This window comes from Pelecanus crispus, chromosome 15 (assembly GCF_030463565.1).
Source record: "Pelecanus crispus isolate bPelCri1 chromosome 15, bPelCri1.pri, whole genome shotgun sequence".
NCBI lineage: Eukaryota > Metazoa > Chordata > Aves > Pelecaniformes > Pelecanidae > Pelecanus > Pelecanus crispus.
The window spans coordinates 4,233,543-4,251,358 of NC_134657.1; the positions used below are offsets into that span (position 1 = coordinate 4,233,543).

Consider the following 17,816-nt stretch of genomic DNA (forward strand, 5'->3'; position numbering starts at 1 on the left):
TGATGCTGTGCACTGAACCCTGCCTCAGCTCAGCCGCTGAACCACTCGGGAGAGGGCAGGAGCGGCAGACAACCAGGCAAATGCTTGGACACCACAGCTAAATGTTAATGTCTTGTAATGAGGGGCCCGTGGTGCCAGCTGCCATCAAGGACTTGGTGATCCTACTTTGACGAAAGCGCTACAAACACGTCACTGCCCTTTCAGCCAGCTGCAGTGAGCCAGGAAATGCTGGCCTGAGCAATTGGGAAGGAGAGGGAGGCTGGAAGGGGTCACTGAGCTAGGAAGGAGGAGGATAATGAGTTACTGCGGCAGTGCTCTAACGGTGCCTATCTAAGCATGCCACACGCGATCAACTTCAAAGCTCGGCTTCCTCACAGCAGCCAGCAGAGATGAGGCAGATAAATCCCCAGAGGAATAGTAAGCCCTAACCCTACTCTTTTAATAAGAAAAAAGATCTCTGCTGGTACAGGAAAAATATGTCAGTAAGCTAGGAAACAATTTACTGTTGTGAATATTCAGACACAGAGTTTTGATGCTACTGAGCTCTGAGAAGATCCAGAATGTAAAGCAGAGACTTTTGCTGGATGGCATTCTGTTTCTAACTACTTCTTTCCACTGCACTAAATCTGGTTTGAACCCAGCTGTTGAGCAGATGGACTGAAGCTGTCCTCATTGTCTAGGTTATGCAGCACTCTGTGAAACACACTCACATTGAGCATCATTGTTTTGGGAGATGGTACATCCTTTTGTTCCGCTTATAGACAGCATCCAGCTGCAATGCATTAGGATGAGAGGCAATGACACAAGTTGCAACAAGGAAAAATCCAACTAGATATTGTTTCTTGAAGATTTTAAAAATTTAACTTGACAAGGCACTGAGCAATTTGCTTTAAGCTGGCTCTGTTTTTAGCATGAGATTGTACCACAGACCTCCAGAAGTCCTTTCCAACTTTAATTATTCTGATTTTACCAACATAGTCATAGACGAGGACTGTGCTAGGGTATATATTTCCAACAGTTACCAGAGAGACAATTCAGAAGTCCCCCAAAACAGGTTCAGAGATCTTGAGGTCAAGAAGATCTATCATCCACGTATATGTGACAAGCCAATCAAACCAACAAAACAACCCTAGGCTTTTTCAGAGGAGGAGAGGCAAGCCTGAAACTGCCCTGACCTTCTCTTACTGTCTTGTTACGCTGCAAAGTACACACCTCAAACCTCTGAAATTATGATTTCATTTTCTAGTAAGATTCAGATCAAATGTGGTTTTAATCAACATCAACAACAAACAAAAGTCCAACAATGTAATAACATCAGACCTCCCTTTCTGCCACAGAGGGATGTTTATAAGCTGTCTCCTTAAAATACCCATTTCTAGAGACACATAACAATTACGTCTTAAACTGATCTGCAGATGAAAAAACGCTGAAAACGTTAAACCTGCTGGCACATCACAGAATTATTTTTTCCAAACTTTCAGTACCAACAAGACTCTTAACCTCAAAGATCAGATGAAAAGTGCCAGATGGTCCTTCATTTCCCTCTCCTCCATACAGATCCAGCTTAACGGCCTTTAACTTCCTGTATCACATATGTGCAAAAATGCAGTGAAAGATCAAGATGTATTATTGCATACTCAAGCACATTTCCATTTTTCAGTGGGGCCAAATTTCAAGCCTCTACAAAACACGTGACTTAACAGATTTTATTGCTGTTCTTTGCCACTGCCCCCAAAACAGAAAAAGGGTAATTTCTTGGTATGGAACCTAGTAAAAAGCTCATTAGAACAGATGGGGGGGTTGGAGAATCAGTTATCTGGATACATCTTCATCAGGGCACTCACACATCTCCCAGGTGCTTTTACAGTAGAGGGAGGTCTGGCCAACAGCAATGATTTAGATACCCTCAAGACCCTGCCTAAGAACTGATTCAGTTTCTTCTGCTCCCCCTAACATTTTACAGAACTCATTTTGTTTGAAGCTGGTGCTTCAATTTATTTAAAAAAAACAAACAAGCAAACCCCAAAACACCACCACAAAAAAAACCCCACAACCAAAAAACCCATCAAAGACACATTCTGATCCTGAAGCTTTTTAATGTTCCTGTAACTGTACATGTGGTAAGAAAGATATTGGAGCTGTGCTTCTTTTCAGACTAATTTCAGATTTAATACAAATTGTGTATGATAAACTGAGAAAGAATACATAGAGGAAACGTTGTAAGCTGGATCCAGGGGAGAAAAGGAATTTCTTCCTCAACTTAAGCCATGTAGAAGCTTTTGGTGCATGTCAGCCTGCTTTCAGCCACACTCCCTGTGACTCAGGCCAGTAACTAATGCAACTTACTTGTCATATTTTTAGGACTCGGATTCCCCTTCTTCTCCAAATCACCCTCTTTTGTCTCATAGGTTACTAATGCCATATTATTATTATGTTAGGCAATAACACTTAGTTCTTACATACTGCGCTTTATGAGACCCCCATCCCTCTGATTTGGTACTTCATGGTGACAAAGGAGACAGGCGAATGTGCAGTGGATACAATTTGCTTCCTGTCTCACTTGATACTTCTCTCACAATTATTTTTCTCCAGATGGAAAGGGAAGGTTTAGCAGTCAACCCAAGGAACACCGAGCTAAGCAAACTGACATACGTAAGTGGCACCAAAACAGCAGGCTGCAGAGACCTTCAGATTCACAGCAACAGAATGATGCTGCATTGCCTAAGTGTAAAATGCTCCTTTTATTCGCCATCAGAAAGAGAACTGTTTCCTCCCTCCTCCTCCTGGGAAAATGAAAACAGATCAGAACCTCAAACCAATCCTTGCACTGGCAGGAACTCAAAAGGTAGACTTGGGAGGGGTTGGAGGAAGATATAAAGGCTGGTAGCTGGAGACACAGAGCAACACTGGAGAGACTCAAGGGGAGGAGGAATCAGAGACACCAAAACATGAAGATGAACCTGAAACTTCTTTTTTGCCCTGGATTCCTTCTGCTGCTTATTGTCAGTCACAACCAAGCAAGGGCCAGGCCCATTTCCAGCTTACAGGTAAGTGACTGGCTGCTCAATAGAACTGAAAGAAGCTGATGCTTCTTTTGGACTTAGACACTTTGGATTAGCTCTGTTTCTTCCAACCCCAGCTAAAGCAGTAGGAGACACTCAAAGAGATCATGACGGCAGAAACCCTGAGATGGGCAGACACAGAGTTATTAAATAGAGGGAAACTAAAGTAACTGATTACTGGATTTAAATTTCTGATCACATGAAGCAATTGAAAGGAAAATGTTTTTTCCTGTTGGGTCAATTTGTGGATTGCAGATTTAGGGTCATCCTATGACCGAGTGAAGCAATAAACTTTTGAAGTAAAAGGAATTTTTCCGGAAGGACTGCAATCTAGAGCATTCACCTGCATGCTTCTCCCTGAAGCCCCTGGTTTAAGCTGAAAAAGGAATTAATGGGTTGTACCTGCATGATCTCTTCCTCAGCTCAGTAGTGCAGTAAATGCAATCCCTGCTTGCAAGTCCCAGAGGTAGAACATGAGAAAAAGAGAAGAGAGTGTGTGTGTCTGTGTATTTGTGTGCCCAGGAATTTCAAGTCATTAGGAAAACACATTGCAGCTACCTGACTAGGGATCTGGTATTCCCACATATGAAGTAACCTCCCAGTCTGCAAAGAAATATATAATCCTTCTAGCACCAGTTTCAGCATGTCTCCTGTCATTACACTGCTTCTCTTATTATTCCAAGGTATCAACCATTTTTTTCTTCTTCCTTACTCACTCTTGACCAATCATCTTTCACAATTTATCCCATACCCCAGATCCCCAGCTCCAGGAAAGACTTAACTGGCAGTTTGTCAGCTCAGAACTATAGAATACGGTAACAGCACAGAACCTTAGAGCATTTGGAGAGAGCATACAGTGTTAGCTCAGAGCAGCTTGGTGAGCCAGAAGAAACTAAACTAAATATAACCATCATCAGCTTCAGAAATCACTTCAGTATTTTCATCTTTTGATAAATGTTCAAAATAAATTTCTCCAAAGTTAGCACTGAGCATGGCTTATACGAAAATAATGACAGAGTTCCCAGAACCCCTCCTTTTTCTCCTCTCCTCCCTCTCCCTCTACCTTTCCTTTTTTTTTTTTTTTTTTTTTTTTAGACTCTGTCCAAACTGTTAGATGAGGACCTGGAGCATCCCCTGGTCTCAGAAGAGAGGGACCATGAGCAAGATGACATGATCCCAACAGGTGCCTTTGATCAGCAAGGTGCTGAATTCCAGTGGACCCGAAACACCAGGGACCAGCCTGAGAGCATATCCATGGGTGACAGCGCTGTCCAGAGGTTCTTCAGTGACCTCTTAAGTTTACCCCGTAGATACCGAGGCAGAAGCAAAAAGGGCCTCTCCAGGGGCTGCTTCGGTGTCAAGCTGGACAGAATTGGGTCACTGAGTGGACTGGGATGCTAACTGCTTACTATGGTAAGAGAAAGCCAGAAGCAGGTGGTCGGTCTGTTCATGTATAACTTGCATAAATATGCAGAAGAGCAAATTTAATTCAACTTTAAGGAAATGGTGCCTTAAAGTAACTTTTACCCTCCTATCGCAAACACAGTTTACTAATTTTACCCTCCTCAGAATTCACTGTCATCAGATGTATACTTAAAATGTGAATGCCGCATCTCTGCTTTACCTGCTTTCACTCCTTTCTCCAAGTCAGCTGTATGGATTTCATCTTGTCACAGAAGCCAGATCAGAGAGGTTTTCACCAGCTCCCCAGGGATGCTTGTGTCAATCCAAAGAAACTCTGAGCAGAACAGTGGAGCTGAACCTGGCCCTAGAACAGTAAGAAATCAGTTAATTTCCATGCGTGAAATCCTGTCCACTTCTCTTTCTTTTACTTATTCCTCTGCTTTCTTGACAGGACTGACTCTGAGGTTTCGAAGGACCTGTTGCCTTTCAGTGAGATACTCAGCCCGTATCCACATTGGCTCCACCAATCCATCTACTACATGATCTACTGAGCAAATTGCACCCCACCTCTCCCCTGAATTACTTGGCCAATAGAACACACCATTGCTGTAATGCCTGTTTGCATTGGAGTAATAATTTGTGAACATCTATCTGAAATTTGATTTAAAAAAATTGTACTGTTTGTGTACTATATGTATAAATAAACAAGTCTCATTATGTCACAGATAATAAACTGTTTTCCATCATTTGGTGAATTTGCTTCAAGCCTTTGCTGTGATTCTTTCATGAATCATTCCTGAAACTGAAACAGTGCCCTAGTTTGCAGTTAGACACAATCCACTAGAATTCAGAAGCATATCAGAGGGCTGCCTTCTGGTAAAAGGGACTTTTTAGCTGCTCATGGGAGAAAAGAAAAAAAAAAAAAAAAAGACACCAAATCAAAGAAGCCCTTCTTTTTACCAAAAGAACCTTCCTGAAGTTAAGATATTACTATCTAAACATAACAGAAACAAGACTGACATAGCCGTCTTCACAAGAGAGTCATCAGAAACCAGGACACAAAGCCCCAAGTCTTTGACCACCACAATTTGAACTAAAAGGATAGCTGGCTTAGCTGACATCAGCAGAAAGCTGTTACTCTGAACTGTTTCTTGCTAGTATATCTCATCTTGTCCAAAAAAGAATGCTCCCCTTCTTTGAAGAAAGTTCGAGGGCACCCTACTCTTCCACAGGCAGATCCAGGTATTACAAAGCATTTTTCTAACAAAAAAGTAAAGTCGAGATTATACAAAGAAATTTATCTGACCAGTTCTATTTTTTTAAGCAAACCAAGTATTCCCTGAATCTAACTATGAACAAATTGGGGAACAGCTACTTGGCAAACATCCTGAGCCAAAGGAATTCTGTATTAAGGCTGGTTTGCCAAGATCATGACTGTGCTATCCTGATGTTGATGTGAGCTGAACTCCGCAAGCAGTTCCACGAAAATCAGTAAGGCTGCTCACACAAATGTCTACACTGACAGTCACAAATGAAGGCACAGCTGTTCACTTCCAGCCTTTTGCTTGGAATAGACAGATGGGCTACACAGTTGTACTCCTCCCATCTTCTCACCCACAAGACAGATGCTCCTGGCAGAAAATATTCTGGTAATAAGCCTATTCCTAACAGGACCCCTGGACATAAACTGCAACATGGAGCACAAACATCTATGCAAAGCAAGTTCATCAGCAACCCTCCAGCTGCACATGCTCTGAACCTCTGGCAGTTCAGCTCTCATTAAGAAAGCCTGTTTGCACAGAGCAGCTAGAGGTCTAGTTTCTGGGCCTGCCTCAACCACTTAAATGCTATGATTTGGTTCTGCTCCTTCTAACCACAATTCCTACAGAATGAAGGCAATCCAGGACCCATTGGAGAGCTATTCAAAGCCAAACTAGAGAAAGCTTTGTTCTTCTCTCATGCTATTTTCAATATATAGCTTCCACCCTGAAACCACAGACTTGCTCTATGAAGGACATCAGTACAACAAGCTCATAAACATATGTTTCAACACTTAAGAGCTGACTATCAGAGATCAGAAAGCACAGAATGATTTGTTAATGGAGATACTCTCCCCTTGCACAAGCTACCAACAGCTTCTCCCTCTATTTTCTTGCAATATTCTACCCTTTCAGTATCTCTTGCACATTTAGAAATTACCATTAATTCTACCTGTCTATGGGTAATCCAGCCTCCAGAATCTTTCTCTCCTCAGACCAGTAGTTATGAGGCTATCAATACAAATCCCGAGCAGAAAATTCAACAACATATCCTGAAGGCTTCTCTAATTAACAGTTTTTGTTAAGTCTTATGCTGTTTGCTACTTACTCTATTTAAGTTAACTTTGATAACAAAGCAGCAGCAACAGTGAAAGGGCCCTAAACAGACATTCGCTGGCAACAAATGGCCTCATTACTTACATAGGCACCCCTGAGTACAAGCTCTAAACAATGGAATAGTGCATATAATGAATTTATTATACTCTGTGTTGCCTTTCCTAAGCAAAAAAACAAGAAAATTAAGCATTTCACCAGTCAGATGAAGAATTAAAGTGAGGAATGGAGGATGAAAGAATAAATCAGTTTTCAGCATAATCCACACATCAATAGACAGTCTATGCATGTCTTAAAACTAATGCTGCAGTCTCTTCTAGATGGAGCCCCATAGACTGCACAGTAATTCATGGGCAAATTCTCCTAGAGGTCTGCAGTCTTGTCAGGCCACACAGCTAACACTCTCCCTTGCTGTAGCTTCCATCACACAGAGACCTCTGCCCTGCACAAACATGAGCAAAGAGATTTCTGACTCGTTATTCTAACTTAACACACCTTCATACAGCCAGGAAGAGATTTTCACTTCTTTTCCACCAATACACAACAATTTACTTTCACTAAGAAGCAGCAGACATGCTTACTTGTAGGAACCCAACAGTAAGCATCCAGCTTTCTTAAATAGAGTCTCTCTTCAGGTATGCTAGCCCTGGGGCTGGCCCAGGTGCAACCTATGTGGTGGAAAGGTTAATCCACACAGCCCACGGACATTATGGCGTCAATGAAGAGTTAGTATCTTGTGACAGTTGGTGCTAATGGGAAGGTTACAACCGCCTTGCTCCTAGCTCTCAGCAACCCTAGGAGCAGGCACATTTTCATAGGCATAAAAGCTTTCTGATGTTGAAATTTTGACACTGAATACACTGAAAATCCAATGCAGGATATGTGGTACTGGAGTTTGTTTCCTGAACATCCTCAGCCTGTTTGCAAACTCAGCTACACAAACATAAACTGTTGGTCATTGAAATTATTTGCAGATAAAATAACTGAGGTCAGAGGAGGTTGAAGACTGAGCTGTGAGCAATTGTGAAGAGAATCCTATAGAAGATGAATAAGGAACGGATAAGAACTCTAATTCCACAGAGGCTGAGCTGGTAATGTACCATCCCATCACCTGGCATTTTGTGTGAACATTCTAAAAAGCCACTTTTCAGAAACCAAGAACAATTTATTTCACATAAAAGGCTCCATAATTAGATCCCTAGGACTGAAGCCAGGTGTGTTTGTACTTTAGGTAATTTGCTGAGTTCTATTAGCATTTAAATAACCAAAGCTAACCTTTGAAGTTAGCATGCCAGTCAGATGGGGGAAGCTCATCTCTAGCTGTGCATTTCCGTCTCCACTAAGCAGCAGTGCATGAATTTACAGACTAGGATTACAGAAGTTGCCGAGGAGTAAAGCCTGCAATAAAATTACTCCTACACAGAAAGAAACATACAGATATCTTTCTCAAATGTGTCTGCTTTTGGGGTACCTGTTTACAAGTGATGTTCATCAGCAATCAAGATTTAGTCTCATCCAAGACTCAAGCCTGCCTAGTTTATTATTAGAGGGCTAAGTTGTATTTTTTTCCCTTGGTTATCACACAGATCTTGTATACTCTACTTCTTTATCCCTTTCCACTCCCATCTGTCTTTACTACACACAAATTCAAGGATGATGCACATCCTCACCTTAGCTATCTGCCTTTATTCTCTATCAACATAACACTCCCACCTGATGCGAACTTGCTTCATTCATGTACCGTACTTTCAAAACACACACCTCATTTCCTGGCCAGATTCTTTATTCCTGTGATGCTTTAAACAAAACCACTTGCCAACTGTTAAGACTGCTGGATGCAGAGATCATTGTCCCACACCAGCTGATATTGCTAGTTTGCTTCCAGTCTAAGATAAATTATGTCAGCAGTGGGTAGATTTGTGGAACAGAAGGACAAGAAAATGGGGGAAGGAGATGTAAAAACATAATGTGTGTTGTTGCTTGTTCATACAGCACCTAGCAGTAGTAAGTCCACAACAGCTTGGTTCAAAACCTTCCAAACTCAGAAGAAAGGCTTTCTTGGGCTTTGCTGAGCTTTAGGACAGTCTCTGAAATAAAAACCCAAGCAGAAATTGCTGCATTTCAAGTGAAATCAGAGAGATTTATGAGTGTACTTGCTAAGCAAACAAGGAAGGCAGAAGGCAGAGACTTAGTGTAATTGCTTTAATATTACCCAGATAGTGATTGAAAGGACCCTGTCTGCTGCTCTACCCACTGGATATCATGGGTTCTGCCTTTCATTCTGTAAGGATCTAACAGGGTCATCTTGATTTGCACCCCAGGACCAGTGGAAATTGCACTCATTTATAGTTGAAATTTGCCACTCACACAGGAAAGACGCCAAAAGTTTTACTGAAAGTTAATAAGAAACTGCTGTAAAGCTCTGAGGCAAAATAAGAGAAAGTTTCATACAAACAGGCTGCCTGTTACAGTCGCCAAATTGGCAATTCAGACATTTTCATCTGGGGAGCCTAAATCCAAAGATGTACAAAATGTCTCTTTTTGGGTAAGGCCCCTGGGCTTTCTGGAAAGAACATTTGTTCCACAGGAATTTCTCACTCCAACCCAAGCTATGGGGGACAGAACACACCATCATTTATGGGGAAGACGGTGGGGTATGAGGAGAGGATGGTGACTGATTCACGGCTGTAACCAAGGCACAGCTGGAGAGCAAGTCATGTTTATAGCAAAGTGGGTCAGCTATACCATCGCTCAAGGCAAACTTGGGCCACTAAAAGGTTAGTGCCTCTTAGCTATAGAGGGAAGGGTTTGCCAACAATGCCAGAGGAAGGCAAGATCCATCATCACATGACCTTGCAAGGAAGGGAAATCTCCTAACCCCAAATCTCAGGATGTGGTCTAGTCACGTAGCACAAAAATATATATACAGAGAAGCAAAAGCTATTGGGAGCTGCTGCAGAGAGAGGAAAATTTCTGATTCCCCCACTTCTCTCCTCCATGGAGGAGAAATGAGCCATCCCTCATCCCCTTGGAGGGGAAATCAACCCCCTGCTTGGGCCAGCTCACAGCTCCTGTGTGCCTGCAGATGTGAGGCAGAGCAAACAGGCAGAAAGTGCAAGGTCCTTTCACTGCGTCAACTCCTACCTAACAGTGATGGAGAGTGGAGGGGGAGGAAATCGCTGGGACAATGAGTGCTGCCAGGAGGGGAGGAGATGACTCGGGGCAGTTCTCCCCCTCTGGAGGATTTGCTGCACTCAGGGGACCACCTCTCCTAGAGGGTCACCTGTGGGGCCAGTTGTAACCAGTTCCCTTATCGAAGCCGGGGGGCAGAGAGCGGGACTCCGGCTCCTGCGGGGATCTGGCAGGAGGCAGCTGAGCTCCCTCCAGGCAGAGAGTGGGGATATAAGGAGAGGCATCCATGGGCAAAGCAGTGCCAGGGTGCCGAGCTGGGTTAGGACAGGACAGAATAGAATTGGATAGGATGCAGATCTCGGCTCTGTGCTGCGGGGCCTCGCTGCTGCTGCTCGCCTTGCCATGGGCAGGAGCGCAGCCGGCTGCTGGCGAGCACGGTGCAGAGCTGCGGTCCCTGCAGGTACCGGGGCCGGGGCGGGCCGGGGCTCCCGGCGGCCACCCGCACCCGTCCCACCGGGGCGCAGCGGGCAGGAGCCGGGCTCCCCGTGCCCCTGCTGCGGCCATCCCTCCTCCACTCTCCTTCCCTCTCCAGGACCTGCTGGAGGCGCTGGGCCAGCTCCGGGAGGAGGAAGGGGAACCGGGCCTGGAAGACGAGCCGGTGGCCGGGGCTGAGGACGGCGGCCCCGAGTGGGAGCTGCCGGGGGCGGAGAGCGGCCCGCCGGCTGCCCCGCTGCCGGTGCCCAGCCCTCCCCAGCCGGCGGAGGGGCAGAGCCAGTGGAGGAGCCTCCTCTCCTCCTACAGACGGAGGCACTTCTCCGGCTGCTTTGGGACGAGGATGGAGAGGATCGGCGCGCAGACCGGGCTGGGATGCAGCCAGTACAAAGCCCGTAGGTGCCGGGCTGGAGCCCGCGGCTCCCCACGGGCAGCGGGGCGGAGGCGGCCGTGGCAGCTGCTGAGAGCGGCCGCTGTCCCCGGCTGAAAGCCTGGGAGCGGCTCCCCCAGCAGCTCTCTGCCCTTCTCTGCCAGGTTTCTGGAGGAGAGGGAGAAGCTGAAGCCGGGACCGGCTCTCAAGCGCTTCCTGAGTCTCCAGGCCGGTGTCTGGAGCCAGGCTCCCCCCGGAGCCTCCGCGGGGGCGGGGTATGGAGCAATAAACTTTTGTACAAAGCCTGTGTTGCCTTTTGTGAGCGTTTTTTCGGTCACGGTGTAGAATGCGGTGAGAAGATACAGAAATCCCCACCAGAGCGCTCCTCTCCCTCTGCCCTAAGGGCTCGGTCCCGGCCCTGGCCAGAGCATCCCACCCGGTCTGGAGAAGCCTTTCCCGGAGGGTCGCAGCGGCAGGAAGGATGGTGGTTGCATCCTTCCAGGACAATGATTAGCCCGGTGACCACCACGCTGCACGGGAGAGGCACCGTCAGGCACCGATGCCAGCACCGGGACCGTGCTGGCGAGCTGGGATGCCTTTCCCGAGGGTTTCACCGCTGCTGGCTGTGAATGCTCCCAGGAGGTGGGCACCGGGCTTGGGGTTAATTCCAGGCAGCGTCCTACCCGCGCCCCTGTCCCACGGGCTAAGCCGCTGGTATCAGCGCCAAGTTTGGCACGGCGGACCGGCACGGGGTGCCACCAAGGACAGAAAGGCTACAGCGCTTTAAAAATACCCTTGGCAGCGGCTGCTGAACGGCGGCCGCTGCGGGCGAAGGGCCGCCGGGCCTTCAGCACCCGGGACAGACGCCAGTGGCCCCGCACGCCGAGCGCCGGCCCCGCCGCGCTGCCCCCCCCGCCCGGGCTGCTCCCCCCTGCCCGGGGCTGCCCCCCCCCTGCCCGGGGCTGCCCCCCCCTGCCCGCGCTGCTCCCCCCGCCCGGGGCTGCTCCCCCCTACCCGGGGCTGCTCCCCCCTGCCCGGGCTGCCCCCCCCCGCCCGGGGTTGCCCCCCCCCTGCCCGGAGCGGCTCCCCCCTGCCCGGGCTGCCCCCCCCCCTGCACGGGCCGCTCCCCCCTGCACGGGGCTCCCGGCTCCCCGACCCGGGCCCGGAGCGCAGCCCAGCCCACCCCGGCCCGGCCCGGCCCAGCCCGCATGAGCACTTTTCCCCCAGCTCATGCCACTCGGCTTCAGCGAAGCCCCCTCTGCCCAGGTTTTGTGCAAAGCCCTCTCCGGCCTCTCAAGACAAGGCCGTGAAGCACAGGGAGCCCTAGAGACAAGGGCTCCCCGCACTGCCCAGCGCCCTGCTCTAAAGGAACGGAGAGAGGCAGGGCCCGTGCTGCCTGCCTGGAGCCTGCAGAGTCCAGCAAAGGGAGAGGCAGCCATATCGCAGCGATAATACAACCCGATCAGCAGGAGAAACAATCCATGTTTGGGATGAAAATAAGTTTCCTCCCCCATGGAAAAAGTGAGGCACCACTTAACTATCTTAATTGCAGCATGGCCTGTCCTATGATCTTGATGATGCATGCCCTCCACCGGACGTTATTACATTTCCCTTTTGTTTCCTGCACTGATGGCCCCATCTTTTCATTTCCTTCTTAATCTAATAGAATGGCGAGGCAGGGAAAGAGACCTCGGGTGGGGTACGGCATAGTCTTGTCAACGGGTTCAGTGACTGAGCGATGAAAAGAATCAAATCCAGCCTCTTCCTCAGAGCAGAAGTACAAAGGCTCTTCACAACCAGCTCACACCCCAGCACTCTTCAGCTGCAAAGCGGCAATAGGAGAATGGGCATCCCTGGAGGGGTGTGCAGCAGGTAGGGGCATCAGCTGGGACAGATGGATCAGCAGAAGGAATCCACAGGACACCAGCCCCTAGGCTTACAGTGCGTAGCCATACAGGGCTGAAAAACAAGGACATCCCACCATCCTGCTGGGGAGTGGACAGTGTCACCCTCAGACAAGCTCTGCCCGTGTACCATCCTCCTCCTCGCAGGGATCCACACAGGGGGCTGCCAGCAGCACCCTTGGTGCTCTCCCTCTCTGCTCGGAGCAACTGGCGCTGCTTCCTGATGGAGCCTCACGTCCCCACACCTCCTATCCCATACCCTGGGACGCTGGGGAAACGTGCCAATTTCCCAACCCCAAAACCAGTCACAGTATGCTTTTTCTAAGAACCTGCTGCCCTGTTGAGACTCCCAACAGGGGTTTTACTAGGCAAATGGCCAGCTGAGCATGGGCAATGTCTGGTCTTGACTAGCCATTGCTGGGCTATAAAGCCCAAAGTTCATATTAATCTTGCCAGGGTGATGATACTGAGATACTGCAAGCAAACAAACAAGTGAGCTTTATAGTTGCAACAACGATGAGCTGAGTTCTGACATTTTACACTCCATTTGCTTTGGCAGGACTGTGAGATGGATAATAGAGGGCAGAATTTAGCTTTGAAAATACAATAGCTACTGTGACGGTCAGCCATTTTATCCCATCTACGTAATTCCATACATAGTACATGAAACAGTGCACAGAAATGTTCCTGCCTTAGAAAAGTGTTGTCAAGGCTGAAGTCAAGCCCCTACATCTCATTTATCTGCTGTGGAATATGGATGATGGAAAAGGAACAAACCAGTAAAAGAAAGGAGTATTTCTGGGTCCAGGTTATGGAATACAACCCTGGAATATTAAATTGTTTCACAGGGACAGGTCACTCAAAGCTAAATATTTCACACCTATGACCGACATTGTGTTCCTTGGTTTCTTGCTGCTAGGTTTGTGCCCCAGACATTGCTTTACAGTTATGCTGAGCTCTCGGGGAAAACTCAGATCGAGCAACAGAATGTTTTTGCACAGACACAGCACTAGAGAATACTTAGCAGGCGGGGGGGAGGGGAGGGGCAGCGGTAAAAAGAAAGAAACAAAAAATAAAACAATAACAGATCCTAGTTATCTTAAATTGGATGCTCAATATTAATGAATAATTCTGGTTTACCTTCTCCCACTTTCTCAGTTTACAAAATGAAGTTATGCCTTGGTGCAAACACACACATATGCACCCAAGAGCAGCGGTAAGAGAATACTTGTAACTAATTAGTGAATTATACAGACACTGCAGTATGGAGTGTTAATTTAAAAAAAAAAAAAAAAAAGCTATCAGGATCTTAGTTCTTTCTTAATAGCACAAAATAAGAATGTGTTGGGACACAAAATAATACATAAAATGAGTACTGCCTCCATGTACTGAAAAAAGAAAGCACTGGGGAAAAATAGAGAGTGCTCCTATAATAAAGGGCTTCATCAGAACACATGCAGAGTTGGGCTGACTTCGGGCTGTATTAGGAAAAAGTAGCATTTGAGCTTGGCTTCACAACCTTGAGAATGTCCTTTCTCGTATAATTTTGGTAGCTGAGCATGTGAACAGTGTGTGCACGTTTGTACACAAACACCATGTTAAGAGATTTAAGACATGAGAAATATTTTATCGTTCTATTATTATTTAGACACTATATTCAGGAGATACTTTCAAGATCTATATTTGAATTAAAAGTCAACAAATTATTACTAGGCTGACATATTCAACTTTCTCACATATTCCTTCTTGTTTCAATTTAGAGCAACAAGAAACATTAGGAAAATGCGGGATAAGCAATATGCTTCACGATTTAGAACTCTCCTGCAGTTCTGTAAAAAAGACCAATTTTTAGTCACACTATACACACAAAGACAACGCCGGAAGAGAAATTTGCAGCAAATCTGCCTTTTTGTAATTTCTCATTTAAGCATAGGCAGTTTTTAGCTAATCTTGAAAAATTCAGCTCTCAAAGAAACAAATAAATACTTTTTGTTCTTAATATATTAAACTAAACATTTCATTTTAACCCCTCCCAAAACACACACATACACAAATTCATTCATTCTTCCTTGGGGCCAGATTCTGATACCTTTGCGGAATAACACTGAAAGCCATCTATCTAAAGTTCTCGTCGAGCAAGTTGCTTTCTTGTATGACGGTACGAGAAGATTATCCCTGAATCTGACCATCTCTTCTTTAAATTTTATTGATGTAGGGTCAAGCCTTACCATCGATGCTTAAAGAAATCCCATTGCTTTAAACATTTAGCTGTTAATAAAGACTAGTGTTTTTCAATGGTGCCGAAGCCAGTTGTCGTGGGGGGCTGGAGGTATTCGGTGGCCCCGCAGAGCCGGTCTAGAAGTTACCGGCTGTACTGAGGTGCAGATCGGGGTGCCTCTGTTGTTGGCAACATACAAAGTCTCAACGGTGATATCGCCTCAACAGCAATGGCAAAAGAGAAGTGGCCCAAACCTGGGATTTTCAGCACACTCCACGGTGTGCGGTGGCTGTGCATATTCCATATATAGAAGGAAAATGTGCACGATACTTTAGGTGTCCTAAAAGTAGATTTATCTTCAGCCTTTACTCTCCACCACCAAATACTCATCTGAAAAGCCTATTGTTTTCCCTGTAAAAGGTAATTTCCCTATGGAAAGCTTCTAACTGAGCGGAGTTTAGAGCAGTTTCAGGGTTGTTTCCCATCTCTGTAAATCTGACCATAGGGGTCTCTTGAAAGAAAATTGCTAAGAATTTCCAACTGGACTATGTAATCACAGCGCCTGGTATCAAGAGGAGGGAGAGTGACATGAAATCACTGACTTGTGACATACATTCCTCAGCAACAGCAGCCGCTGCCTAATGACAGCTAATAAAGGGAATCTTCCCTTGACAGAGCTGCGTGCCTGCAGTGGGACTGGAATGTGCCCCAGATAAATCCACTGATAACCTAGGAAGCAGAGATCACACCCAAAGAGTATAAAAGACAAGCTTCGGAAGAGAGAGGACAGGACAAGGAAGAGGGAGACCTGAAGAGACATCTCAGAAGAAACAGCTTGAACTTCCCTACGCCCAACAAACCCAGCGCCATGGACACTAAAGGCTCATTTTCCTGTGGCTTCCTCTTGCTGCTGCTCATCCAACTCCAGTCCAGCAGAGCCAACCCTATCTACAACCTCAGCCCTGCCAAAGAACTGGCCAGCATGGAGGTGAGGACTCTCTCCTTTTGCAAGGTTAAACTTTTGGGGTGCTTAGCAGAGTGTGAGGTGGTGTTTTTGCCTTTCTTTTGCATGATCAGATAGCCCCATCAGCAATCACATGCCAGGGAACAAAGTCTCAGTTCTTCACAGGGGTTCAAAGAAGCTCTACAGAGCAATATTCTCCAGTGCTGCATTCGCTTGAGCTCCTGGGAAGCAGTGGGAAACAAAACTCTGATGTTGTGGGATGTCTGCTTTGGGTTTTCGGTTCTTTTTCTCTTTCCACCTTCCTGGGAGAAAAGTCCCAGGGAGGGAAAAAATCATCACAGTAGCTCTATAAGAACAAATAGAAAACTTTCAGGTGGGCTCCTGTTTATCCCACTAAACGACAGGACAGCCGTATGGCTCTAGCTTTGCGGATTTAAGAGAACTGGCTGCATGTGGATAGGAGATGAAGAGGTAAAGCGGAGCACCCAAAGTCAAACTTCTACAAAAGTTGCTAGCGGAATAGTACGATCATTTAGTGTGACTCATCCAGAAAAGCTTCTAGAGCTATGAAATTACCAGGTGCATATTTTAACAAATGATAGAGAACATCCATTGCTGCACCACAATACAAACTTAAGACTCAGTCTTGCAAGATGAAGCCTGAAAGCTCAAACCTTTCCTTGGACTGGTGCCAGTGACCAGCTACTCACAGCATCAGACCCTGAGAACAAACTCCCTAAGATGATTAGGACAGTGTCAGCCAAAGCTGAAACGGCCCCATGCCTCTAGACTGTTTCCAGCAGCTAGCAGAGAAGACTGGCTTCCAAATGCATTCGCTGTCAAGCAAGCGATAAGGCTCACTCCTCTCCACTCTACTTCTAGAGATGGACAGTTAAATTCCTCCAATTGGTTGAACTGCCCTTGAGGAGGTTATCTGATCTCTGTTACACAAAGCTTTAAAAATTATAGAGAATGGTACCTGCAGACAAATTTAGCATACAGGTATTTTCAGGGAGATGCATGCTACTTTAAGGAGCAGCAATCCTGCAACTCTGGGGGCAGAGATAAGTGAAAACACCAAGAGCTTCTCTAAGTGAGGTCCATTGCAATAGCCAGGGGTGACAAGCAAGCAGATGGTCTCAGCCAAAAAAAAGAAGAGAAAGCCAACTGCTGGCAAGCAGCATTGCAGGCAACTTCTGAGGACATGGGAGTGGACTATGGATTCAGAGGTACTTTGAAATTGTGTACCATTGGTGGGTTGAATAGGATCTCCCTGTGCAACTCAGACCTTGCTTTTTTTCCTCTGCCAAGAACTCTTCTAACCTTGCCAGTAAGATACACTTTGGTGGCAAGCAGCTTCAATCAGCTCTCAGCTAGAGCTACCCATAGGTGGAATTAATGCGAACAGGGATTTACTGCAGAGGACAGAGCTCAAGTACCACCAGCAACCCTGGGATCCAACCTGACAGTCTCCCTAGGGCTGGCTATATGACCATTGATGAATGCAGAATTGGATGACTGGAAGAGCTAGCAAATACCACAAAATTAGGAGTTTCATGAAATTAATCCTTCTCTTGTAGGCTCTGCTGGAGAGACTGGAGGATAAGTTTGCAATGATTGAAGGCCTGGAGTCCAATCCTGACCTGCAAGAACCCAAAACCCAGGAGGAGATCCCACCAGAACTCATAGATGACAGTGATGACCAGAAGGCTGAACCCAGGCTAGCACCCAGCACCCCTCTGTCCTACAGGGACCCCTTCCTCAAGAGACTGAGGGGACTGCAGATGCCCAGGATGATGAGAGCTTCTGGCTGCTTCGGGAGGAGAATTGATAGAATCGGCTCCCTCAGTGGAATGGGCTGCAACGGTGAGTCCTGCCTAAGCCATTTCGCTGAATAG

General features: G+C 46.5%; 1 protein-coding gene across 1 annotated transcript; it reads left to right on the forward strand.

Annotated features, from left to right (window-relative positions):
- The first annotated feature begins 15,822 nt into the window (after positions 1-15,822).
- On the forward strand, positions 15,823-17,816 carry LOC104026485 (natriuretic peptides A). Its single transcript, XM_009488243.2, has 2 exons — positions 15,823-15,942; positions 17,499-17,816. The coding sequence occupies exons 1-2, from the start codon at positions 15,823-15,825 to the stop codon at positions 17,814-17,816; spliced, it is 438 nt and encodes a 145-aa protein (XP_009486518.2).